The sequence below is a fragment of the Nannobrachium achirus genome (genome assembly GCF_963921795.1).
Source record: "Nannobrachium achirus genome assembly, chromosome: 15".
Classification (NCBI taxonomy): domain Eukaryota; kingdom Metazoa; phylum Chordata; class Actinopteri; order Myctophiformes; family Myctophidae; genus Nannobrachium; species Nannobrachium achirus.
This window is the reverse complement of record NC_137822.1, coordinates 18,386,304-18,413,295: the sequence shown is the minus strand read 5'-3', so window position 1 is coordinate 18,413,295 and position 26,992 is coordinate 18,386,304. Positions and strand designations below refer to the sequence as shown.

The 26,992-nt window shown below is 41.6% G+C and overlaps 1 protein-coding gene across 6 annotated transcripts; it reads left to right on the top strand.

The window, feature by feature from the left end:
* The first annotated feature begins 149 nt into the window (after positions 1-149).
* setd1ba (SET domain containing 1B, histone lysine methyltransferase a) lies at positions 150-26,305 on the top strand. 6 transcript variants are annotated; one of them, XM_080742423.1, is made up of 20 exons: positions 150-2,729; positions 3,057-3,169; positions 3,282-3,397; positions 5,697-5,851; positions 6,186-6,281; positions 6,675-6,945; positions 7,985-8,106; positions 8,845-9,945; positions 12,685-13,407; positions 14,269-14,442; positions 14,924-15,011; positions 15,284-15,486; positions 16,989-17,067; positions 17,316-17,699; positions 17,823-19,103; positions 19,362-19,534; positions 21,113-21,238; positions 21,779-21,898; positions 22,215-22,352; positions 22,974-26,305. In XM_080742423.1, exons 4-20 carry the CDS (start codon positions 5,711-5,713, stop codon positions 23,145-23,147), a joined length of 5,394 nt encoding a protein of 1,797 aa, XP_080598549.1. In that variant the 5' UTR covers positions 150-2,729; positions 3,057-3,169; positions 3,282-3,397; positions 5,697-5,710; the 3' UTR covers positions 23,148-26,305. The 6 variants fall into 6 exon arrangements, with proteins under 6 accessions (XP_080598549.1, XP_080598548.1, XP_080598547.1 ...); XM_080742422.1 differs by having other exon boundaries at positions 150-2,837; XM_080742421.1 differs by lacking the exons at positions 150-2,729; positions 3,057-3,169; positions 3,282-3,397 and adding an exon at positions 5,292-5,481 and having other exon boundaries at positions 16,992-17,067; positions 17,319-17,699.
* The last annotated feature ends 687 nt before the right edge of the window (positions 26,306-26,992 follow it).

The window sequence follows — 26,992 nt, the reverse complement described above, 5'->3', positions numbered from 1 at the left end:
TATATTTAAGGACATTTACTGTAGACTTTTTTATATTGTCATTGTGGAAATAAGCCTGTATATATTTCAAGTTTATACTATCATTTGCAATTTGCTACACATAATCACGTTGAGGTAGGCTATGGCATATAAGCTGCAATTTGTATTTATCTGTAGGCAATTTAATTTTCAAATGCCACTTTGCTAATACAATACATCAGAAAAAGTCAAACTAATATAGGCTCAAGGTTAAAAACAAATCAAAAACAACCTTTTATATTATCTTTTTTATTCACAACATATCTCAGAACAAGCATACTATACAAGGGTTAGGGGACAAGTAAAACGCATTAATGAGCAGCATAAATAATTAAATGTTAGGTTTTAAACAAAAAAACGAAAATGGATACATTTACTGATTATATTCCAATTTCCATAATCTCCCAGTTTATGAAATCCACAGATGATCAAAAACAACGATTTATATTTGTAATCGTTATCCTATACTTTATAGATTCCTTCAAAGGTCGGCTTTACGTTTGAATGATTAATGACAGATAGGCCTAATGAATGAGAAATGTTCAGAATTGCCTGTCTCGATGGAAACTACTATTAGCCTATTGCATTTTAATGTATAGCCTACCAGGTAGAAAATCCTATCCAAATGATATCCGTGTAGAATAGATCTATCCTTTTGAAGAATTTGTTCAATGTGTTTCATCGCCTCGCCCATGCAGGGAAACACCGAGTCCAGCAATCAAGTCTACGTGTGTGGAGACTGGAGAGAGCAGTGTCTGTGCATGGCGCACCAACACACAAAAGGACAGCTATATAAAACTGTATAAAAATAACACCTTTGGCATCGGCTTTAAAGGCAGAATTCAGACATTCAAGTAATGTTTTCCTAAACACTTAATTTCCTACATATGTTTTTAATTATTTCAAAACACTTCCCCAAAAGGCTAAGCTGTTCATGAATTTAAAAAGAAAATGCAATGATTTCAAGTAATTTCATTAATAAGTAAAATAAATTCCATAAATTAGACAATGCATGTTAAAGAAGTAGTGAAAATAGCCGCTCTTTTCACTATATATAGGGTCCCGGGCAAACGTCTAATCTCGTTTGGGTCTTTCTCTTGAGCTAAAAAGTTTGGGAACCGGTGTTGTTAGTAGACAATGTTATGCGTTGTATTTATAGCCTATCTACATATTAGTAGATAGGCTATATATTTGTACCTACTAAAGTTTCCTGATTTCCACAGTGCCCATGGCCCTTTCCCTTTGCTAGAGAAGAGAATGTCCTCTAGGCTCGTGACCTAACAGGATGGAAAGGAATGTGTGTGTGTGTGTGTGTGTGTGTGTGTGTGTGTGTGTGTGTGTGTGTGTGTGTGTGTGCGCGCGCGCGCTGCTGTGCACTGCAGTGCACTGCACGCACGGGACGCCAGGGAACAAGAGAAACAGGCCTCTCTCTCTGCCTGCCTCCATGGCGCGCTGGGAGGAACAAACCAGTTTTGCTCAGTAAACAGCAGCTCTCTCTCTTGTTGGCCACATGATACGGTTCTCGAACTCGCCAATTGTGGTATTTTAGCGTTTTTAAACTGCAGTGACACACAAAGAACCTTTGCTCCGTTTAGAAATGTCAAAACAAAACGCAATAACAGGATTCTATGGCAGGCACGGCGGTGGTTATGTAACAACATGATCCTAGACAAAGACAAACAAAATGGAATACCTGATAATGGACAGTGCCCTACTAGGGTCAATGATCACAACTCTCACCCTGGCTTCATTTCCCTGTCTTCTGCTTTGCCCCTTTTAACCCACTGACTGGATTACATCTGGTAAATTGTAGCCTATTTGATGCGTCCTCTGAAATAAAGGTGGTTTGAAAGCGCCAACCACGAGCCATTCTCTTCTTTGCAGGGAAAGGGAAACTCTAAAAGGTTTCTCGGAAGCACCACTCGGATCCCTCTCCAGAATCTTGAGAGAAATAATGGCATCAGCTTCTCTCTTGCGAAACGTTCTCCGTTGACCTTATATGGATGAGAGTGTGTGTGTGTCTGTGTGGGGGAGGTGCAGCCAGCACCAGCAGGCATGCTCGTTTCGGTCGTGCTCGCTCTGGTCGGATTTTATGGGCGATCTCGGTAATCTCCCCGAAAATAGCCGATCTGCAAGCTCACAGCGCGTCGCGACGGCGACGCGCCGTGAGTTTGCAGATCGGCTATTTTCGGCGCTCGATCGGCACCGTTGCACGGCGGAATTACACACCGCGAGCAGCCCCATGGCAACCGTCCAGCATTATCGGGTTACTGTTGTTGCCAAAGACCAGTCTGGACTGGATGTGAGAGGTCTGAGCTGCCGTTTTGTAACCAGGCGACGGGGACTTTTGAATGGCGCTTTGTGCAATGCTGCGTTTTCTGCACACACTGTGGATTGTAATTATAATATACTAGGCTTTAAAAATCCTACACTCAGTAACAAAATATATATGTATATTGTATACATACATACATATAGTCTTCGTTGTTTGTGCTTTTATAGTAGGCTACAGATACATTCTGGTCAAACTGAGAAGTACAGAGAACGACCTCCCCTTCGAATGATCGAGCCTCACCCAGTTATGGCGCAGCAACATTTACAGCACAGTTCTCTCTCTCTCTCTCTCTCCTTTGTCTGTGAAGAAGGAGCCATTTTGAATCTGAGAACAGCAGAGAAGTCTTTTAAAACAAATGCAGGCTAGACACCAAAAGGTATTTTTTTTGGACTAAGGAAGGCAGTGAATTACACAAGGTCTTTCTGCCCATAAGTTTTTAGAGCTCTTTTTAGATTCTTTGTTGGACTGCATGTTTTGAATAACTGTAAGTCTCTTATTACAATACACATGAATAAAATATATATATATATATGTTTGTACTCAGACTTATAGTTTACATAAGTCATTATTGGTTGTGTTTGTAACACTTAAGAAATTATATGACCACAATTACCTTCTCTGAGAACATACTTACATAATACTTACACTGTAGATAGAAACACTCAAGAATGAATTACCTTTCAAAACAACCCTTCCAATGTAGTGTTGTGTAGGCTCACATTCTTGAAATGGACGAGGAAAACTGGACTGCTGCAATCCTGTCTCCAAGAAAAGAGATTGTGTGCAGCATATTGCCCACACAGATGATGCTTGAAGGTGTGCTGCAATTTCGTTGGTTAAGAGGCAATGCCTACCATTGATACAACAAAAAAAAGAAAAAAACTTCCAAAGAACTAGCTGTCAAGCTAATGGATTTCCTTCTTTTCAGGAGATGTATCCCATCCTTTTTTAATGCCATTAATAGAAGATCCGAAGATGGAACTGAAAACATTCCTTCTGCCCCTGCATTTAGGCCTGTTAAATACTGTTCAACAAAATCCTAAGGTAAATATTTTCATCAATTTTGGCTCCATCTGTTTCCTCTACCAGTTTTAAGCAGCTGAAGACACTGGAAAGACTGACTGTCTGCCTAGAATTTTCAAGAAAGAGAAATGTACCCTTGAAGGAAGGTCAGGCAACATTATAGGTTCTTTACTGCCAAATAGAGCCAACACCCTGAGAATGATTTAAGCAGTCTCACTCTCAACACTCATCAAATGTACTTGAGATAGTATTTAACTGTCTTCAGAGTGTTAAACATGAGTTTATAAGTTATAAGTCAATTTAAAGGTTATGATGACAGCCAACTTTCAGACAACACCATGAAACTATTTAGAAAAAGGCCATAGCTGTCCTGGCCTGCAGTCTGTCGTTTGAGGAGCAATGGTAGCTACACAATGTGGAATGGATAATGTTATACCACCATGCCAGTGAACATTTTGAAGAGAGCTTGTTGATATAGATACCATTGTTCCATGTGATAACATTGATAAACACTTTTAATAACGGTTACTGCATGCCTCATATATATACATTATACACACAATTCAAGTAACTCAAAATTGTTAAATTATAAAAGAATTGAACTTACTCATTGCTAATCATATCCTACAAGGCCATACAGTGCAATGCCAACAATATGCCATTACACATTGAGTTTCACTGTGGTTTTTCTCTAAATTCACCTCCAAATCTACAAGCTGGTTTATTCACAACACTTGGCAATTCTTTTCTTTTTTACTTTAGAAACATAAATACTATATGGGTGTGCCATGACCCAGTTAAGACAAAGATGGATTCCAGGCAGAGGAAAAAAGGTTCAAAATGTCAAAGGGATTACATCCAGTATTTTATCTTCCTTCTTCTCAATCCTTTAAAGGAGGAATCATAGTTTTATCATAGTCCATGAGAGATGAGGAAAGCAAGTATAAGATCCCTTTTGGAACAAAGGAAACCCATATAGGCCATTGAGTCCTGTTTTAGGAAAATGGCTGCCGAGAGCGCTCGGCCCCCTCTCTCTGCTCTCTGTTGAAGGATTCCTGAGCCGTGCCTCTAATAGCAGAATGCTGAAATGGTGCCTCGCTCTGATTGGCCACCGGAGCTGCTACTGTTAACCAGCCAATTGCCCGAGCACTGCAAAATATCAAGCAGTGTTGTTTGCAAAACCACAATTTTGTTGGCCACACTGTCCACAATGGATTATTGATCTAAACTCCCCTACACCAGAACATACAGCAATGGTAAAAAAATAAAAAATAAAAAACAATAAAATGAATGGAATAAATAAATAAATAAAGGTTCGAATAAGATAATAAACAATAGTCGGGTCGGATTAGTTTGTATGGAGCAATTGTGGCTTGCCGAAAAAGAACACGCGTATTAATGAGGTGTTCGATAGCCTAGGGATATATTTTTTATGGAAATCAACTGATGTTTCCAATGATAATCGTATTCCTCTTAGCTTCTCCAGGCGATTCACATTAACGGTCATCACCATCTCGGCAATCGAGTCCTATAATAAGACAGAAACGAGTAGCCTATAGTCTAATATTTTCGGACCCCCAAAACACACAGGCCTATATATCGTTTTATTAGCGTTAGAACCGGTTTAGAAATTATTGTCTTGTTTGCCATTTAGGTAAATGCAGTCAGTAGATTCAACACAAATCAATTTCATGTCCTGGCCACACAACTATTTATTATTATACATTGATGTCATACGATTGCGTGAATATTTACCAATATAATAATTTACCAACGTTGTCATTTTATTCAGCCGGTATCGATTTTAAATAACATGGAGGTACGGAGAGAACTTTGTAACGAAAGTGCGAATATCACAGGAGGAGGGCAAGCTCAGCGGTGTATTGTGGGAGAGACAGAAGCTCCAGACTAGAGGCACACAATATGTGTTGGCTCTCGCTAAAAGGAGGCAGTATTCTTTAAGCTAAATCATGTAATGTAATGAGCGAAAGGAAAACAAATTTGTTTTTTCAAAAATAAAAACCGCACTCGATCGGGACACATCATGTCCAAGCCAGGGGAAAGACATAGATTGAACGAGGACCATGGCAGAAAGCAGACTTCAAGTAAGCTTGTTCTTTTTCTTTCTGTAGCCCTAATGTCTGTTTCGGTAACTGGGATACGCTTAGCCCCCATTTCAGTGTTAGTATGCCAGCCTATGGGACCCTGGACGCAAAGTGGATCAGCTGTAATGTTTTGCTACCTTGTTATTAGGTAATTAGTGGACCTGGGTTCCCCCTCATGGCTAGCGTTCTAACGCTGAGGTCTCTGATCGTTCCAGGTTTGTCGAACGGCATGGACAGCCATCCCGTTGGCAGCTCCGGGGAGAAGCGAAAGGATCACCACTGGAGAAGTTACAAGTTGATTATTGACCCGGCGTTGAAGAAGGGGTCGCACAAACTGTATCGCTACGATGGACAGACTTTCAGCATGCCCGTGAGTGGATCGTTTACATCCGCCTTTGATGCGAGGCTGAACCGCTGCAATCGTAACGGAGTAAACCGACCTCCATGATGGGGCTCTAGTAGGCTACAATGTTTGCCCAGATTGTTATTGCTTTGGCTTTGACGCGACACAGTGCTATTCTGCATCTTGCTGCACACATCGTGACAAATCTATCGGTTTACTGGGGGGGGACAGCTAGTTGATATTCTGTCAGTAGCGTAGCGCCCTTCAACTTTGCAACAAGTTATTGTCGCCGCCTGCTTCCCAAGTTTTTTTTTTTTTTTTTTTTTTTTTGCATGCTACTAAACATTGTTTCCCCCTACAGAATCCCGGGATTCCTCCCGTGGATGTCCGAGACCCGAGAATCGGTCGTCTCTGGACGAAATACAAGGAGACGGATCTGCCTGTTCCGAAGTTTAAGGTGAGCAAATCTGTCAAAGCACTTCGGGCTTGAAAGAAGTTTGGCTTAAGTTTGTGTGTATGCGGGGGGGCTGTCAAATGCGAGGCAGTCAGACACACCCCCCTCCGATGTTCAACATTTAGTTTGATTGTTTAAAGGCTTGTGCATTAAATTGTAGCGTAGATTATGGGCCACTCATCCAGTGCATATCCCAATTTTACTTAGAAATTGTTTATTTGGAATGATAAACGGCGCCCCAAGATCGGAGCTTTATAATTGTACAGGCTTACATTCGAGGGCAGCGTTGCAACTTGCAAGGCACACTGATGCATCGTTACGATTCGTTCAAAGTTGACCCGAACCATCACCACTTATTAACTAATTTCCCTTTTTCCCTTTCTTTTCCTTTTTTAGATCGATGACTGCTACATCGGGCCCGTGCCTCCAAAGGAGGTGACATTTGCGAGGCTGAACGATAACATCAGGGAAGGGTTTTTGAACGACATGTGCAAGAAATTCGGAGACATAGAAGAAGTGGAGATTTTGTACAACCCGAAGAACAAGAAGCACCTGGGAATAGCCAAAGTTGTTTTTGAGAACGTAAAAGCCGCCAAGGATGCTGTCAGGACGCTTCACAACACGTCTGTCATGGGGAACATTATCCACGTGGAGCTCGACCCTAAAGGTAAACAAGATTTCAGTTGCGTAAAATGACGACTTATTCACGTGCCCATCTATGAATAGTATTTTTGGGGTCTGGGGTAAAATATTCAGAGTAATGTTTTATGTTTATTGAAATTATTAGGAGTGCTGTGGTCACGTGTAGTAGGCTTACAAATTTACGCCCGTTGCTTGGTAACGTTGGGATAATTGAATTTCATTGAGTGCTGCTAGACTGCTCCCACGAGCCTAGAGCCGAAGGTGCTGTGTAATGAGTTCCACTGTGACATTTCATAAATACAACCTTTGATATTGTTGGGGTATTTTTAGTTTATTTTATTTTTTTGTAAGAATGCCACTTTTTAATGTTTTGCTGGCAATCAATTAATTTAGTGATTATCGACAAAAACATCTGGCTTGCATGGTGTGTGTGTGTGTGTGTGTGTGTGTGTGTGTGTGTGTGTGTGTGTGTGTGTGTGTGTGTGTGTGTGAGAGAGAGTGTGTATAAAATAATTTGTTAGTTTTACTTGACAGGTAAAACAAAATGCTTCTTATCTAATTGATACTGCCCCAGTCGTATGGCTTGGTTTTAATTTAAACAAGCACAAAAGCAAGGTTTGGACAGGTCCTTATATCCTGTCCTCTAACAAATCTACTATTTCCTGTGACAGTGACACTATTATTGTTTCTTCATATTCTCTTAAAGAGACAGTCTCTCTTTTTGTCAGTTCTACGCAAGTGCAGTTCATAAATGACCAATATGATTAATTAATTTATATTATTAACTATTGTTAATATTGAACGTGTAACAGTATCATAGCATTTAAATAGCCGTCACAATTTGTAGTTTAAATTGCCCAATTTTTGAATTTGGCATCATAGCAGTGTTTTGACATTATGTGAAGAAACTGACCAAGTAAAGTGACATACTGTATGTTGTTTACTTTCAAGCTTTTGATAAAATAATATTTAATATTTACTCTTGAATTCTTCTTACTGTGACAAAGATTTCATTTGATCATTTTGTCCCTAAACCCACCCTGCACCTTATGTTTCCCATTCAGGTGAGAAGCGCCTAAGGTACTTCCAGCGCCTTATGAATGGCAGTTACACCCCTTGGACACTTCCTCTAGGTGGGGAGGAGTCTAGAGAGGTTTCCCCTCGTAGCCTAGCAGAAGCCCTACTGGTAAGAGTTTCACTAACAGAAAAACAAAGACAGAACACGTTATTACAGTTTTGTTTATTATATAGGCTATTAACCATATACTGTATTCTTTGTTAATCAGTTCCCCGGGGGTCTGTAGTTCTTGTTCACCTCCTTTTCCCCTCTACACCAAATCTCTTTGCCAAAAGTAGGCAATTCACAAGCTAACAATGAGTTGCCGAACGCATTGTGAGCTTGTATATCTGCCACAGATATATTATGATGTGCCCATAATGGAGTTATGGAGATGCATGTGGTTAAAACGTTCTGCCTGTCTGAATGATCTGTGTGTAGTGAATTGATACTGTAGTTATTGTTATTGAACGATATTCTTCTTGGAATCAATGAATGGAGAATTTGCCAATTTAAGCTGACAATGTCATTTCTAATCCCCTTAATCAGTACAGCAGGTGGTAAAAGAGACTGATGAAGGAATGTAGTCAGCCCCTTGACTGGGAAGGGGAGCAACACATTTATTGGAACATGTACTGCTGGATAATTGTGGCATTTTCTGCCTGTTTTCTGGCTTTTCTTTTATTTAGTTTAGTTTTTGCCAGTTGCGTTAGCGTTATTTATTTTGTATGTATTATAAGAAAGGGGTTAAAATGAGGGGACTATTTCATTGCTGTGCTGGCATGCTAGATGCTTTCTTGTGTGTTGAATATGTGTTGCCTTCAATGCAGCTCCTCCCCTAACAAGTGTTATTCCATATCCACTCAGGCCTGTGAGCCTATCCGCAGGCTGTCTGAGAGCAGTGTGTCAGCTGTGGGAGGAACAGTGACCCCCAACAGCGCCAGCACCCCTCTGTCCTTGGACACGGCTTACTCCAGCCTAAGGCAGGATACGCCTCAGTCCCAAGGAACACCCCATACCCCACGCCAGACAGGTACACCCTTCTCTCAAGATTCCAATTATTCCAGTAGGCAGACCACTCCTGCATACCAGGCCAGCCGAGCCGAAGGTTCGGCGGCCTACAAGTCCCGCAGACACGAGAGCAAGTTTCAGGATGCTTACAACCGCAGACCGGAGAGGCAACAGTACCGGAATACAAACTATCGAAGTACGGCTGCTGAGCAAGTTGGCTTCAAACAGCAACCATCTGAACCACCACCATCCACCTCTTCATTTGCTTACACACCACCTCCCCCTGCTGCAACAGCAAACTTTAAGTCAGCCTTTTCACCCTTTCCATCTCCCATGCCACCTGCATTCCCTCCTTCAGAGCCCCCCTTCCCTCATCCCGTACAGCGGGAGTCAGAGTACCTCAGACCCCCCCAACCACCTCTGGCAGCTGCCACTGACTTTATGCCAGTCAAGGAGAGGCCAGAAACCCCACCAATCCCTGAACCACCTCCAGAGCCTGCCCACCAGCCAACCACACCCCCTCCTCCTCAAACGCCAGAGCACTGTCCTTCGCCTGGCACCCCCACGCTGGATTCAGAGCGAAATAGCCTGGACTCCCGCATTGAGATGCTCCTCAAAGAAAAAAGGACAAAGCTGCTGCCCTTCCTGGCTGAGCGTGACTCAGACACTGAAGTGCGAATGGAGGGAAGTCCCATATCCTCCTCATCCTCTCAGCTGTCCCCAATCCCACCTTACACAGGGGGGTCTCATGGTGGTCAGCATAACTCTCGTCCCTCTAGTACAGGCCTGGAGGACATTAGTCCAACCCCACTGCCAGACTCGGATGATGATGAGCCAATCCCTGGAACAGCCTCCTTGCTCAAGAGGATCAGCTCTCCTGTCCATGAGAAGATGAACACCAATAACCTCAAAGATGGCTGTATTGGAAACCATACGCCACCTGAAATAATGGACACGGTAAGACAACAATAATAATAATACATACAATTTACTCAAAGTTGCTTTATAAAACAAAATAAGAACAACCTTATTACGAAAAACAACTATTGAAGTAAAGGTTAAAAAAGGGCAGATTAGATATGTAATGCAAGTCTGAAAATGTGAGTTTTGAGTGTAGTTTTAAACGTGGCGAGGATGGGGGCATCTTTGATCTGAGCTGGGAGAGAGTTCCAGAAGGACTGAGAAGGCCCTGTCACCTCAGGTTCGTCTCATGGTTCTGGGGATGTCGAGGAGGTTGGCAGTTCCGTCCATTATGAATAGGGTCACTGCACACAAGTGATATATGTGACATTTGTAATGAGCAGACTGTAATGTTGTAGCTTACAGCTAGTGTCCCATAACAGAGTAACCCTCTACCCAGAGGTGCAGGAAGTGAGATTTGGCTTCATTGGGAGATAGTAGTAGTAGTAGTAGTAGTAAGCTTTCCCTTTTCTTTAAGCCTTGGAGTTAAAAACACGTTTTCTTTAACGGAAAGAGTTGTTTTGTTCACTTGGGGGACCAAACTGAAAAAGTTATCTTGAAATTGTTTGCAACATTCCCTTTAGTTGGTTTTATCATCCTCTTTTACACTTTGCTCTTAAATCTTGGCTGCAAAGAATTTCTGAAGAAGTAGTTAGAAATATAATATCCATAGGAAAACGGGATATGGGATGTGTATAAAATAGGAAAAGGTCTTGTTAGTTTTTGGAAAACAATATACCTGATTTATTTATTTAATGAAAGTTCAGTCTTAGATTACATTATTGTTCATAGCCAAGTCCTTAATAAATGCATGAACCTTCATTAAAAGAAAATAGGATTGCATGTTTATTTTTAGTCCAGTAGTAACTGGCCTATAACCTCATTGTATTTCTACACCTTGTGCTGTTTGTGCTGTCCTCCAAAAGGAGTAATAAGAGCTGTTCTGCTGTTGGGGAATAGAACACTTTCATTTCCTCTTTCTAACACTCACGAGACACGCAACTGGGAGGGAAACGGTGGCTGGCCGTGGGCCCCATTCAGCAATACACTTCCTGGTTTTGCTGAGCCTGACAGTCAGGATTGGCCACAGTGCCTCATGTCTCACATTTCATTTTATCACAAAGCAAACATTGCAAACTGGTCATTTGGCTAAAGATGCCACTCCCAATGCTTAGTTGACTGTGTGGTTTCATTTCATTACCAGTTGTTTCAGAGATTATTCTATAATGAATACTAGTGAAGATAATTATACCGCCTTTAACCTGGTGTCCATATTTTGAGCATGTACAAATATGTATTTTGTGTGTTTCTAGATCGGCTATATCTGTTAATCTATTTATGAAAAGCGCATATAAATTGCATGTATTATTAGTAGTAATAAAATGGGGCATGAGTGGTTAAATGCTGATATATTCAAAGGGGCTGTAAGTGATATTTTCAGTTGTTTAAAAGGTTAAAGCTCATGCACTCAAGAGAAACAGTGGTCAAGTCCCTGCCCAATGCCCATCCACCACAGAGGTTGTGGGTTTGAATCCCGGTGGTGCATCAGGCTTTGTCGGGCTTATATGCAAAAGCAATTGGCCCATGTTCCGGGGAGGGAAGCCGGGCGGGGAGGGTGATACTGGTCATTGCGTGTACTCCTGCAGGCCGGCAGCACGTGGGGAGGGAGTGTTGAGTGGGACGAAGGCCCTACGTCCTCCTGGTGGGGGCTCCTCACTGGCTGGTGATACAGCAGCAACAACACAGAAATGTGTGTAGGGAGGAATTAATTGGCTTAACGACTAAATTGGGGAGAAAAAAGGGGTAAAAATGATTGGCTACTCTAAATATGAATAATAAAGTGGTTAAAAGCATACTAGGTACACTCCCAGATCTGTGTCACTCCCCCATCTCCCCTCCCCTCCCCTCTCTGACGGCTATCAAAGTGATTGCTGTGTTTTCTGCATTCATTGATTAGAGAGAGAGCACTAACGAGCACAGAGCGCGTTTGACACTTTTATGTCCCAATCAGTCAACTCAGTGCACAAGTGCACAACCCCTTTGACGTTCAAAGGGATCAATTAAGAGCTCTGGGTCACTTTACACTGGGTCACTTACACACCCTTTAATCTCAATATCCTTTGCATTCATATACTCAATTTTGTGAATCAGCAGTGATGTTAAATGATGACGTCAAAAACATGGGCATTTGTTATTGAATATAGTAGTTATTACGTTAACTTTGAACTTAGAGCCAGCCAGGTCATTGGCTGCTCTTGTTTTAACTTAAACAACTAACTTAACCCTTTACATCCCTATATACTTTGTTGACCTGGGTGCCTTATAGGGTTCTATACTTGGGCTCCTATTTTTTTCCTTCTACAATATTCTCTTTAAAAATAAGAAATCCACAAGTTCCTAATGCGTGTTTCAAGCTTGTAGATCTGCTATTTCTACTGCATTCACATATTTTTGCCCAAATGTTGGTCAATTATGACATGCCCAGAATAGAGACGCGAGGTTTCATGTGGTTAAATTCTGTAAAATGTTAATTGAGCAGGCTGTAATGTGAAGTTTAGAGTTGAAGGCAGTTTGTGCGTTTATGTGTAGTTTATAATGATGGGGTGGATGAAGATGTAATTTTTTTAATATTGTTTGAAGGAAGTAAAAGGGAAAAGCCTTACACTAGAAAGATGTTGTAGCACATAATACCATACACAATTCGGCTAAATTAAGAATGTTTTACCTCCTGCATAGGGCCATCAATCCTCCGGGGAAGACATGGAAATCTCTGATGACGAGATGCCCGGAACACCCATCACTGGTGGAGACAAGAGCATTGTGGTGAACTCTGCAGTGTCCCCCCATCAGAACATTCCTATGCCTCCTCCAGGATTCGCCCATCTCTCCCATCAGACCGGCTATGCTATTCCACACCACATGGCCTCACACCACCTGGCCGGTCCACATGGGGTTCCCCACCACATGCTGGCTCACATGGGCCCCTACGCTCAGAGCATGATGCCCACCATGGTGCAGATGGAGCTGATGAACTATCTTCCGCAGTGGGGCAGCGTTCACATGTCCTTCCAGATGCAGACTCAGATGCTGAGTCGCATCGCTCAGACCAGGGGGCCCTATCCGTACCCACACTTCATGGGCGCCGCCGGAGCGGCGGGCGCGTTCGGGGGACCCTTCCAACCCCTTTCCATGGGCGATATGCAATCCAACAACGCTGCAGGGGACCCCGGACAACTTTGGACAAATCCCAGCATGCCAAAGTTCAACCCTGCCGTTCCTCCCCCTGGATATGAGGATAAAAAGGAAGACCCCCACAAGGCCACAATAGATGGAGTGCTGATGGTCATCGTCAAAGAGCTGAAGGCCATCATGAAGAGGGACCTCAACCGCAAAATGGTGGAGGTGGTGGCTTTTAGGGCTTTTGATGACTGGTGGGACAAGAAGGAACGCTCGGCCAAGGTGAGTTATGAATTTTAAACTTATCAGTGCAGTTTCATTGTTCCTTGTTACACATATACTTTGGACATTCTAGTTTACTATAAAGAAAATCTGAAAAATAATCTAAATAATTCAATGTTGTACACAGCATTATCATTACTGTTAGAATGCACTACTGTGGAATGTCGACCTCTACCCAGGCCTTAAAATCTCACCTTTTTTGCTGGCCATTTTGAACGTTTTGGCCTAATGGTGTCGCTAGAGGAAAGGTTATGGGGTCACTGCAAAGGCAAATTCCATGGTAATCTGGCTATACATTTTTTGAGATGCTGGTCACAAAAAGACAAATAAACAGATGGGGAGGAAACAACCTCCTTGGCACTTGGAAGAGGTAACAATGACATGACTAAAGACTACAAATCTGTTTTTGAATTCTTCTTTTTCTATCAATGTAACACTCTTGCCTTCGTTTTCACAGAATTCACAGGAATTATCACAAAAACAGTACAGTACAAAAACAAGGCACAGTCGATTGTTTCTACCTGACAGTAACAATAGTGAAAACTAACCCATATGAACTTTCATCATATGTTTTGTGGCTCAAATAAAATAAACATTGTGTGCAACGGTTTGTGAGATTAGCTGGTTTGTTTAGTTTACTTGGCTAGCTATGACATTGAGTAGTTATTATCTCCCTATACTGGGAGAAATTATCTTGTTGGCTTCTCTTTCCCCTTAATTATAAAAGAAAATAACACTTATTTTGTCTTGAGTATGTCACTTGTGACTTGGCATTGCACAGCCTTGCATTCTTCAGTCAAAAATAAATTGTCTTTGTGTCAAGAAAATAGACTTACATTAAGTATCTTGTTGTTCACCCAGGCATCCCTTACTCCAGTGAAAGCTGGAGAGGGAAAGGAAGAGGAGAGACCTAAACCGAAAGAGACCATAGCTTCCAGTCTGCTGGAAAACTGGAACAAGGGAGAGGGACTGGGATATGAGGGGATGGGCCTGGGCATTTCCCTGCGAGGAGCCATCCGCTTGCCCTCCTTTAAGGTAATCCCTGAGATTAATTTATACTGCAGCAAACATACTGTATGATGAGGACTATAGGGATGTGACGATATGAAAAGGTAATATCACGATTATTGTGACAAAATAAATCACGATTTACAATATTATCACAATAATAAAAATCCATTATCCTGGAGCGGAACGCATTGTGAGCTTGTAGATCGGCAATTTTTTTGAAAAAAAGACTATCAAGTACGTATATTATAAGTACCTTTTACCAATTATAGAGGGTTTAAGTGGTACCGGATATGCAGCTCGGCAAATAAAAGGTGAATTGATCCCAGTGCATGACGGAGGACAATATCACGATAAATTAAATCTCCACGATACGATTATCATGAGTGTTTTTTATCACGATAAACGATAATATCGCGTATCGTCCCATCCCTAGAGGAATACAATTGTTGCATCTTGGTCTCCTTGATTTAGAAGTCGGTGTAACTGAGTCACATGTTAACTTTAGGTGAAAAGGAAGCCTGAGGCTATAGCTGCCGGGGACAACAAGCGAGCCCGGCCTTCAACTCCTGTGGATGACGAGTTAGAGGATGAAGGTAACCCTCTACAACTAAAAGTCAACAAAATCCTGTTTCATAGTGTTAGGCCTATTTCAACCTCACATTTAGTTTTAAGACTGGGTGATGAGTGGGATGTGGCTCTGCCTGTGATTGGCAGAGAGAGGAAGAAGAGTGGTCGCTTTAATGGGGGTCATAAAGAACAAAGATCTGAATGTGCGCAAGTCGATAATCTTGGCTGCTCCTGAAGGTACTAAGTATATAGCAACATTTCTAATGGCTATATAATTCTCACAATTCATTTCATTTAGAACGGGATCGAGACCAAACTGAGCCCCCATCAGATGATTCCAAAATGGACGGTGAGGGCCTGTCTGCAAAACGACGACACTCGCGGCCTCTGGACAGCGAGGGGGAGGAAGAAGTGGAAACTTCTGAGAAAGAAGAGTCACTGTCTGATAGGGAGGAGGAACCAGATGAAACCGCAGCCTCTGAGAGGGTGTTGTTAGAAAAGGTGAGCTGTCCGGCATTACTTGCTCGCTTATTTAATATGCTTCTATGGTTTTCTTCATGATGTTATAACTGTTGCTGCCTTTGTTCACATCAGCTTATGACCAGTAGTAGATATTTTGATAGAGATGATCTTGTCTCGTCATTTGGGGTCCCAGGTGATGGCAATTACCACCCTGAGCATTCACATTTAACCTCAAATGCGGTTCTTTTATGCATATCTTCTCCACCTCTGATCATCTTTTTTGCGGATTAATCTGATTTTATATTGGCCGCTGAGTGCATCTCAATCCACCCTGTGTGTGTCAGCCCTGGCATCCCTCTTTTATAACATGTAATTATAGGCATGCATGAGATTTTGAACTAGTTTGGTATGACGCTTTGATATGTGAGGAAAACAGACTCTTCTCATCACCACACACTGCTACCTACAGTACCTACCTGCCTTGACACTTGACTATTGGCATTACAACATGCCATTATGATTTGCCCACCATGCAAGCTGACTGACTGGGTGTCAGCCTGAATCTAGTCAAATGTAGTTTGAAAAACAGTATGTAGATCCTCTGGGGACGCGATTATTGTGTCCGTAGGAGATACCTTGTCGGCCGCGGCCTGTGAATTGGCTGAACCGGAGGTAGGGAGTGCTCCGTGTGTTCACTTGGACCGCACGGAGGTGCTGAAAGTCGGGGGGCGGAGATTTACGATTCTGTCCCTATCCGGACATAACTTCGCAACGCTCGACACAGCGACTCACTCACTACCGCTCGCTCGGCGGCGTCTCACGTGGATCAAGTCCGCTTGAGACGGAGCACCTCCGTAGTCTCCACTGAAAACGAGCGCTACTTTACAAGGCATCTCCTATGGAAACAATAATAGCCTGAGGGACCTCGGTTAACGATGTACTGTATATAGCAGGGGTCTTCAATGTTTTCAGGCCAAGGACCCCTTAGTTGAGAGAGAGATGAAGCAGGGAGTCCAGGGACCCCCACAACCTTATTCCATATAGTTTCATTGTTTGACAGCACAATCATCAGTGTATTTTGGATTCATGTCAATTTGTGTTTTCAGATACGTATTTAACCACTTGAATCCTCAATACATAACATGACATTTCACTCTGTACTCTGTAGTCTGCTCTTTTTCCCCTCTACACGAAACGTCTTTGCCGAAAGAGATCTGCCGAAAGAGATCTACAAGCTCACAACGCCTCGTGCTGCGAGGCATTGTGAGCTTGTAGATCAACTATTTTTGGCTAAAGTTCTACAAATATGGACGCTAGGGTTCAAATGGTTAATATAAAAAAGGAGGAAAAAAAGTTTCTATCACACAAAGATTTGGAGGACCCCCTAGGGGTCCCAGACCCCCTGTTGAAGACCCCTGGTATATAGAGTTCAAGTGGTTAATATTGACTATCTTTCTTTGTAATTATCTTGGATGCGTTGTATCTTATTTGGACAGTGTACACTATTTCCTCTAGAATGAATGGTTTTCTTGTCTCTTTAGCAGAGTGGGGAAGAAGATGATGAAGATGTACATCCAGCGTCATCCAGCGATAGTGAATCGTCTGATTCATCTGATGAGGGTACGAACTGCATCATTATAAGTGGTCATTTGTTGTGTATATAGGGTGTGCCAATATGTAGTTCTAGAGCGGCCATTTCTTGGGTCAACACAGCCTTACACAGGTGTTCTGATTGGAGTAAAGCATTAGTTCTATGCAATCAAACAATTGAAACACCTGTGTTTTTACCCAAAAGATGGCCGTCACCGTTGGCACACACTATAATGCCTCTCCCAGTAACTTAGCATTTTGTTTCCAAATTCCGACAGAAGTTGAGAGTTCGTCATCTTCCAAAGCCTCCTCAGACTCATCGGCAGAGAGTAGTGGCGACTCTTCTGAGTACGAGACAAGCTCAGAGGAGGAGGTCGAGGAGGAGGAGGAGGAGGAGAGGGAGGAGATGGCAGTAGATGTCGAGGACGGGGGTAAAGAGGATCGTGTTCAAACATCTTCTTCTTCATCATCTTCGTCTTCATCTTCTGATGAGGAGGTGGAGACGGAGGCCAAGCCACCCAGCACACCTCCAGGACCTTCCCCAGAGGATGAGGAACCAACCGTTGGCAGTAAGCCCAAAAGCAGAGTTCACAGCCCCAGTGAAGAAATAGTGGATCATGGGCATAGCCGTGTGGCTGACTCGCGACCTCCATCTCCTAAAGGTTTGAGCCCTTACCTAATGCTTTATTCTACGTTGTTCCAGTGAAATGTAAAATATGTAGTGACAAGCAGCCTTTCTTTATTTAAGTACTGATGTTATCGATGGTATTTTGGTTGTCTTTCAGTAGAAGAGCCAGACTGTGATGTTTCTGTTGTGAAGACTGAGGCTCCGTGTGTTGTTAAAAGCCTCCAACAACCCACTCAAACCAGCTCCTTGGCTGAGAATGACCAGGATAAACATGCCAAGAGGAAAACCGAGCCAGAGGAGGTTCCCTGCACTGTTGGACGAGGTACCCAGCCCCTTTTAGAGACAGCTGCACCTAGCCCCAAATCCCTTCCTGCTCCTTTCATGCACCTCCCTCTCCCGCCTCACCCTGGTATAGAAAGCCATTCCCTCCTTCAGCCACCACCTGGTCCCCTCCCTGACCTCTCCCAACGGACTAGGCTGCCCACCGATGAGGACATCCCTCGCACCCCTGGTAGAGACCTGATGGAACGAGCCCGGGGTCTGGGCAAGTCCCAAAGTAGTACTGATGTGGTCCCTGTTACACCAGGCAGCGATGCCCCGTTAACGGGAAACAGCCTTTTGCTTGGCTCCCCACACATCCCTGGTAGCCCCTTTTCCTATCCTGCCCAATCTCCAGTCTTAAGTGCTGGTGTCCCCCGCACCCCAGGCAGAGATCTAACTTTCACGCCAATCTTCCCTGACCCTACAGGCCTGGCTATTCATAGGAAACATTCTTCTGAGGGCCTGGATGACAGGCCAGTCTTCAAGGAGCCCCCTGTGAGCACCCTACCAAACCAGGTCCAGTCATCTAGCACAGAAGATCTCACTATTATCCCATCCATAGATGACCCAGTGCAACCTGACACCACCCCACCCAAGAGAAAGCCTGGCCGGCCTAGCAAGGGCAAAAAGATCCCGGCGGACCCTCCACCTGTTGAGTCTTTGGAGCTCTCGGATACCCCTGCCCTCTTACCCCACGATCATGATGCCCATCTCAGAGATGTGCCTGACGACGCGATGGATTCCAAATCCCCTGACATCCCAAGCCACCCAAACCTGGACTTCCGGGAAGCTGAGCTAGAGGCTCAGACTGTCCTACCACCGGAGGATGGCTTCTTGCCCGATGAAGAAGCAGCACCTGTGGTAGTTAAGCCTCCCAGGAGGGCACGGCGATGTTGGGAGGAGCTGCTACTGGTCAATCTTTCCCCCGTTACGACACCCCCCGGCCCCCTCTTTACCCCACGCTCAGAATTTGAGGAGATGACCATCCTATACGATATCTGGAATGATGGTATCGATGAAGAGGACGTCCGCCTGCTACAAATCACCTATGACAAAATGCTTCAGCAGGACAATGTGAATGACTGGCTCAACGACACGCTGTGGGTCAGCCACCCTAATATCCTTTACTGCTTAGCCTCAACATGAAAGTGCACCACAGCCACTGTTTGCATGGGTTACTCTTATAAGTTGTGTTCCACATAACTGCATGTTAGTGCCCTCTGTTGGCGGTGATTGCTAATGCATTTTGTATACTAGTATTGGGAATATCATTTCAGTTAGTGAGAAGGAAGTGAGGTAGTTCATTATCTTTAAAAACTATTTACCAGTGACATTTTTTCCAAAGCTTGCTGTCCTTTCCTTAACTCCCTTGCACCAACCAGTATACCTTTGATAAAGCGAAAGAGGAGAGACGATGGAATGAGGGACCATATGACTGGCTGTGCACGGAGTGAGGGATACTATAAGATTGACAAGAAGGACAAAATCAAATACCTTGAGAGCACACGGGAAGCAGAAGGGTCAGAAGAACCTCTGACGGACATGCAGGTGAGCAATAGATTACAAAGTGTGGTGCAAGATTTAGGACACACACCAGGAACAGCGCTTAAGCTAAAGAATTGAATACCTACTAGTAATATTCTATCAATAGCTAAAGGATAGGCAGTCCACACCCTTATTAGACTCTGTCTTATTAGTGTGGTTGCCCTAACAGAGCAACCAGACTATAGTAATTGGGCGAATTTATTTCGACTTTATTTCATGCACTCGAGCTATATTTCAAATCGACCGGCTTCATCTGGAATCGAGTGCTTGCATTTTGCTAAGAGATACGTTGTATAGTTTAAATGATATTAATTTATTAGGGAATACATTTTCCCAATTGACTTGAATGGGAAAATGCTAAAACTCCCATTCAATAACCTTTCTCTCAGAAACGGTAAGGGCTACTGTTGGAGGGGAGGTTCATAATAATAAAATACTTAATATTAAAAAACGTAATTACATCAGTGGAAGTCAAAATCAAAACTTTATTTTTTTTCTTCATGGATTCCTTGGGTTATGACTCTCCATATTAAGCCACGCGCATTTGAGTCTGGATAGATTTTCTGAATTTTAGAATTTTTCATCAAAACACACTTTTTGCTTACACTTACAATTTCCCAGAATTGCATATTTCTAATTGTATTTGTCCATGTTTTAACAACAATGGATTGTTGATGGAACCAGTGAAAAAACACTGGTAGTACCATCTAACCCTATATACTTCATCATATGCCTAATATTTTAGAAAAACTTCTTTCAAATACATTTCATATTTCACTTTTTTGTCTTCTCTTTGTATTTTTTCATTTTTTTTAAATACATATACACCGAGTGAAAAACAGAAATAAAACAAACACATTTTTCCATACATTAAGCTATTAACTAAAACTAGGACACTTCGCAGTGGAGCCTCGGAATCAGGTTAAAAAAGACTATTGAACTGAATAGTGAGATAAAACTAATAGAAATGAAGGAATGCAGACCATGGTGTGATGCTATTCAAGCCTGTTTACATGTAATCTATTAAATGAACCTCAGATGGAGAGATGAATCCCTTCACTCTTTGCGCATGTCCTGCTAAGGGACAATAGTTTATCCCAGGGGGGTCTGGGACCCCTAGAGGGTCCTCAGAGTTACTACAGGGGGTCCTCCTAATCTTTGAGTGATGGAAAGTTATTTTCTCCTTTTTTATATTAACCACTTGAACCCTAGTGTCCATATTCAGATAACTTTAGCCAAAAATAGCAGATCTACAAGCTCACAACACCTCGCGCTGCGAGGCGTTGTGAGCTTATAGATCAGCTGTTTTTGGCAAAGAGCTTTGGAGGAGAAAAAGAGCAGCCTAAGTACAGTGGAAGGTCAAGTTTATTACGGTTCAACTGGTTAAATATCTGAAAAACACACATTGACATGAATCCAAAATACACTGATGATTGTGCTGTCAAACAATGAAACTATGGAATCTATGAAGAGATTGTGGGGGTCCCTGCTTCATCTCTCTCTCGACTAAGGGGTCCTTGGCCTGAAAACGTTGAAGACCCCTGGTTTAGCCTGTCTTCAATGCATTTTCTCTCTGTTCAGGGCATGAGTATTCCTGCACAAGTGCATGTATCTGCGAGAGCTGGCTCTGAGCGACGGTCAGAACAACGGCGCCTACTGTCCTCGTTCGCTTGTGACAGTGATCTACTTAAGTTCAACCAGTTGAAGGTAAACACAATAAAATGTGGCCAGTGTAGGGCTGTCACGATTATTGCATTTTACATGACGATTAATTGTCACTCAAATAATTGCGATTAACGATTTAATTGTGTTTTTGTTGTTGACAATTACATTTCTGTTTGGCTTTTAGGCTTTGGAGTTGCACCTGGTAGATATGACACATAACCTAAATACACAAAGAAATTACTGACATATTTGACAACTTTATACTTAAAGAACATTGGTAGTGGAAATAGCCGATCTACAAGCTCACAACGCGTCGCATCGCGATGCGTTGTGAGCTTGTAGATCTGCTATTTCCACAATTTTTTTACTTAAAAAATATATCTGAACATTTTTCAACGTGGAAACGATTATGACTATTATGAAAAATAATCGCGATTATGTGAAACAATTGCGATTAGACGATTATGTAATAATTGTGACAGCTCTAGTGGCCTGTGTACACCTAGGAAATCAACCAAGTTCCCTTCAACTTCATTGATAGGAATTTTTATATTTTTATTTTCCTTCCACCTTCCCTACCAGTTCCGTAAGAAGAAGATCAGATTCTGTAGATCGCACATCCATGACTGGGGTCTGTTTGCCATGGAGCCAATTGCTGCTGATGAAATGGTCATCGAATACGTGGGTCAGAACATCAGACAGGTGAGAAATTGATTGACACAAAAATTATCGCATTATCAGTCAAACCGAGCACAATATCATACAAAGGTAAATTAACTGTTTGAAATTGACAAACGGCAGTAAAAGAGTTAACCAAACATTGATGCCATAGGGTGCAATGGTGATTCACAATTGCTGCGTGGCTCCCTCTTGTGGCAGAATGTGGAATACATCATAATTTTCCATAATATAATATTATGAAATTCTGTATAATGGTATTTATGAATCGGGGCAATGATTTCACAAGGATATGCCAGACTAAGAGTTGCCACTCCTTACAACGATATTCTTTCTCCAGGTGATTGCGGACATGCGGGAGAAGCGCTATGAAGAGGAGGGCATTGGGAGCAGCTACATGTTCCGCGTTGATCATGACACAATCATTGATGCCACCAAGTGTGGCAACTTCGCCCGCTTCATCAATCACAGCTGTAATGTAAGTCAGACACAAATTGTTCACTTAAAAGCTTTATTTATTGTCATTGTCATGTTGATGATTAGATTTTCTTGTTCTCTCACACTCAACATATTTTTGGGAGCTCCTTGTTGTGATGGTGTAAATATCATTAGTATCACTCTGCTATGTGCCTGACATCATCATCATCATACCCGGATGTTATGCGGGAACACCTACTCAGTGGCAAAAAAAACTACTTACTGGACTTGACAGCCCTTATATCCAAACAGAAAAGTCCTATCTGATTGTTTTAAACGACATTACACTCACTTTGCCACTCGATTTACCACTCGATTTGCCATTCACTTTATGCATGTGCATACCCTCTATACCGATCTAATAATACAGATAATGGCAGCATTCATAATCTTAACCACTTATTAAGCCCTGTATACTTAGTTGACCGGGGTCCCCCAGGGCTCTATACCAAGTCTACTAGTATTCCCTCTTGCAAAGAAATATCCAAGCTCACAATGCGTAGATCTTTACAATATGTGAAACACATTGGAACAAGAGATACACCACGGTTAATGGGGTTAATGCCACCCTCTAATATTATTTTCTTTTTGTCTTTTTCTTTTCTTTTCTTTTTTGTCTTAGCCCAACTGCTACGCTAAGGTGATCTCGGTGGAAGCTCAAAAGAAGATTGTGATCTACTCCAAACAACCCATTAATGTCAACGAGGAAATCACATATGACTATAAGTTCCCCATTGAGGACGAGAAGATCCCCTGTTTGTGTGGGGCAGAGAACTGTAGGGGAACGTTGAATTGATTTTGGCATCCAGTCAAGGCGAGTATTATCTTCTAGAAATTGAAAGCACTGTCCCCAAACATCCCTACTATCAAGACACGCACAGATATTCCATGCCAAAAACCCAGAAGAGGAAGAACTGAAGAAGCAGGGTTTTGGGGGGAAAACATGTAAGTCATCTGGATACAATGCAGCTACCTGTATGGGACTATTGACAAACACATATTTACTCAAGATTGTTTACGATTTCTGGTGCTCTTAAAATGAGAAAGCATGTGTTTTTTGTGTGTTTTTGTTTCTCCCTCTCTTTTTTTTTACAACTCTGCCATTGGACGCAGAACCTACAAACACTTGTTAGTGCAGCACTCTTTAACTTCTTTCATCTTTAGTCGTATTTCAGCATGGTTCCATCCATCTTGATTTGTACAGTTTTACTTAATTGTACTCCTCTCATAAGCTTTATGTAGACCACGTGTACACAAATCCCTAAACGCACAGATACACACACTCACACACACACACTTAGCTGCTTATTCATAAAAGTGACACGCACAAGCCCACTGGGAAAATGCTTTTCTCTGTGGGATATGGCATGATTACCACAACACACACTCACCATATAAAGCAAACTATACTGTCCAGCAGGCAGCAGCAGAGATGGCAAACTGGGGTAAAGGTGTGGAGAACTTGGTCTAGGGCTGGGCTATATCAATACTACATCGATATCGTGACACAAGACTAGATATCGTAATATCATTATATGACATACATGCAAGTGTTCTCTTCTTCTGCTCTATTTTTTTACTTAAATTATTTTGGGAAATGTTCAAAAATAGCTAGAATAGCCAATTTACAGGCTTACAACGTCTTGCATCGCTTGCTTGTAGATCTGCTATTTTAACTGTTTTAGAACATGTTGAAAATAAATAAATAAAGTTAATCATCACAATACAATATTGAGGTATTTGGTCAAAAATATTGTGATATTTGATTTTGTCAATATGGCCCAGCCCTAACTTGCCTAAAACCCTGCTGTCCTCTGCACCCATTTTCTTGAAATACATAAAACAGAGATGTAAGCAACAAAATGGTTAATTCAGCAAATCTGTAATAATGTCCATTCTCACTTGCTTTCACCAGCCAGTAATGTGGATCCTGCTGCTTGTTGATAGTTTATGCAAAGTTAAGGAATTGGTTGCAAAGATTTGCAAAATGGTATTAATGATATTCCAGTGTTTCCACTCTTTTAGAATATTTCCTTTCTTCCAAGACACTATACTTGTGTGTGCCAGTGTGATTGAAAATGTTTGTTTTTTTCTATAATGTTCCTGAATGAGACATAAGTACCAGTATATCCTTGTGCATAATAATGTCAGTATATTGCCCTCTGTAGTTCCTGGTGGGATGTGCATTTGAAGATACAGTTGTATCTATTTCCAGTCAGTGCACATTTTGTGGGGGGAAACATTTTGATATTGTTTTGTTGTCCATTTGTTCGATGGGCAACATCATGGTAGAAGAAATAATACATAATAATGTATTAATCAATGTGCCATATGAATGTGAAGACTATTCAGTAAATCTGAATAGACAGAGGGCATGTCTTTGAGAAGTTGCAGTTGTGTTAACATGCATGCACAACAAAGTGCTGCCTATCTTTAACCACATGGCTGTAGTGCAGAATGATGATTAATTTTAATTTATACCTAATCATGCTTAATCTATACCGAAAACAGCTGATTGCGACGCGTTGTGAGCTTGGAGATCTGCTGTTTCCGGTGCACGGCACTGGCGTGCAAATAAGTGTAAATCTGCCTTCAGTGAATTATGAGCAAAGCTATATTTTGTTGTATGACCATGTCGCTCAGCGAAAGTATTTTCTGTGAGCAACACTGTTGTACGATAAATCATAATTTAGGCTTAAAGTATTGTTCTGTTATGTGTTGGGGATGATGGTTTATTTGTTTGCTCTCGCCCCATAGTGCTTCCTCCTGCACTGTAATAAGTAGGACCCATAAGGCTAATTTCCTTTTGATTCATCCACAACCCTTTTAAAAAGTGTCGTTCAACGAAAATGACGTATTAAATACATCATTTGTTTTGAGCGACCGGTCAAAAGGGTTGTGCGAGGAATACATTAGCCATAATGCTACCAGTGTTCTTTCTTATGACGCAAAGTGTTTCTACAACCTCTCAGACCTCCTTGTTATAGCTAACATACTCAAGAGTGGCAGGCTTTCATTTTCAGTTTGTTTTGTTCTAACAATTTTGTTAAAGGAATTTATATTCTTTGTGTTTGATGCACTAGAGGCCTGTACTTCTGCTTCATGCCTTCTCTAGCCAATCAGTTTTCCTAAGACCAAGTAAAGCCTGATTTATAGTTTGTCATAAGACAGCGTCCGATAGCCAATCTACAATGCAACGTGTTGAGCTTGATCTGCTATTTTTGGTGTTGGACACCATCACACAACTTGGTATAAATCAGGCTTTAGTCATTGCTTTCTCGTTCAGTTGGATTGATTATAGAGACTTTCTTTTCACCTGTGATGTTTATATTGTACATGATCAGTTGTACAGATGCAATGTTTTTTTATATATATATATATCTTCACAAGGAGAATACTTTGGATGATGCATTTCTTTTTCTTTTCATTTTTCTTTTTAGATAAAAGACTGAGTATTTAAAATATTTTCAGGGATCTGTAAAAGGAATCTTCAAAGTTAAACAAGGGTTGAAGGGTTGTTTATTTAAAGAAAGGTCCACGTGTACAAAAGAAAACGTCTCCACCTCCCTTTGAAAGATTGTTTCTTGTAGAAACGTCTTCATTTTCTGTCCATTTCCTTTGTAATCTTACAATGTGTAAATAGTTCCAACTGTGAATACTATATATATATTTTTGTTTCTGGGATTTGCTACAGAAATACAGCTCATTGAGATCAATGTAAAATAGGAGGTAAGCACTGAGCTGGTGGCAGTAATTTCAGCTTGTGTCAAGCTTTTTTTTATGTTGTAAATTCTATGAAAAAAATTGTTTGCAGTGTGGAGAAAAAAATGGTGCGTAATCGGCGTGGGAAGGGGTTGGAATAATCTGCCTTCTTCTCATGTCTATTTATTTGACAACAGATGTATGAAAAGAAATACATGAAAAATAAAGGCATTTTTGCATACAATGACAAAATTCCAATTTGTTAATTAAAACAACATAGAAGTGTAATAGTGGTAGAGAAATGACACATGCCATTAGTAAGGACTAGTAGTAATAGTCAGTGGTGGTGAAAAGGTATTAACAGTACATGTACTCAAGTACATGGATTTGCTATTTTTAAATGATTTTTATTAATTTGAAAAAAAAAAAAAAAAAACATTCATAATGGGACATTCTGGTAATATGAGCACTTTTATTTTTGGTACTTTTAGTATAGCCTATTTTTATGTTTGTACTTTTACTCAAGTACATTTTGAATACTAGACAGAGTATTTCTATTGTGTGGCATTTATTACTATGAGTTACCTTTCCTCAGTAGTGAGATTATAAAACAAATAACAGTGGTAGGCGATTATTCTCGTTTCTGAATTAGATGCAGCCGCCAGTCTGGCCGCCAGAGGGAGCCAGGTCACTAATGAGCTAGCTAGATGGCAGAAAGCTTCAGTCACTGAATGATGCCAACAAAGCTCCTTTGAATTGAATTGAATTGAATGAGGGGAAACAGCGCCCTCTCTGTTTTGTTTTGTAGTTTTGGAGATATTTAATATTTACTTTTTTTCCAAGGCTAGAATAATAGAAATAACACATCAATAAGACGAGAGCTATACTATGTGTTTCTGACAAGGCTCCAAGGCAGCTCGCAGGTTGCTGCCTGGCTGA

Coding starts and splice junctions, on each gene's coding strand:
- setd1ba (XM_080742418.1), top strand. CDS start 5,421: ATGTCCAAGCCAGGGGAAAGACATAGATTGAACGAGGACCATGGCAGA. Junction 9,946..12,684: donor CACCTGAAATAATGGACACG/GTAAGACAACAA, acceptor CCTCCTGCATAG/GGCCATCAATCCTCCGGGGA. Junction 14,443..14,923: donor TCCGCTTGCCCTCCTTTAAG/GTAATCCCTGAG, acceptor TGTTAACTTTAG/GTGAAAAGGAAGCCTGAGGC.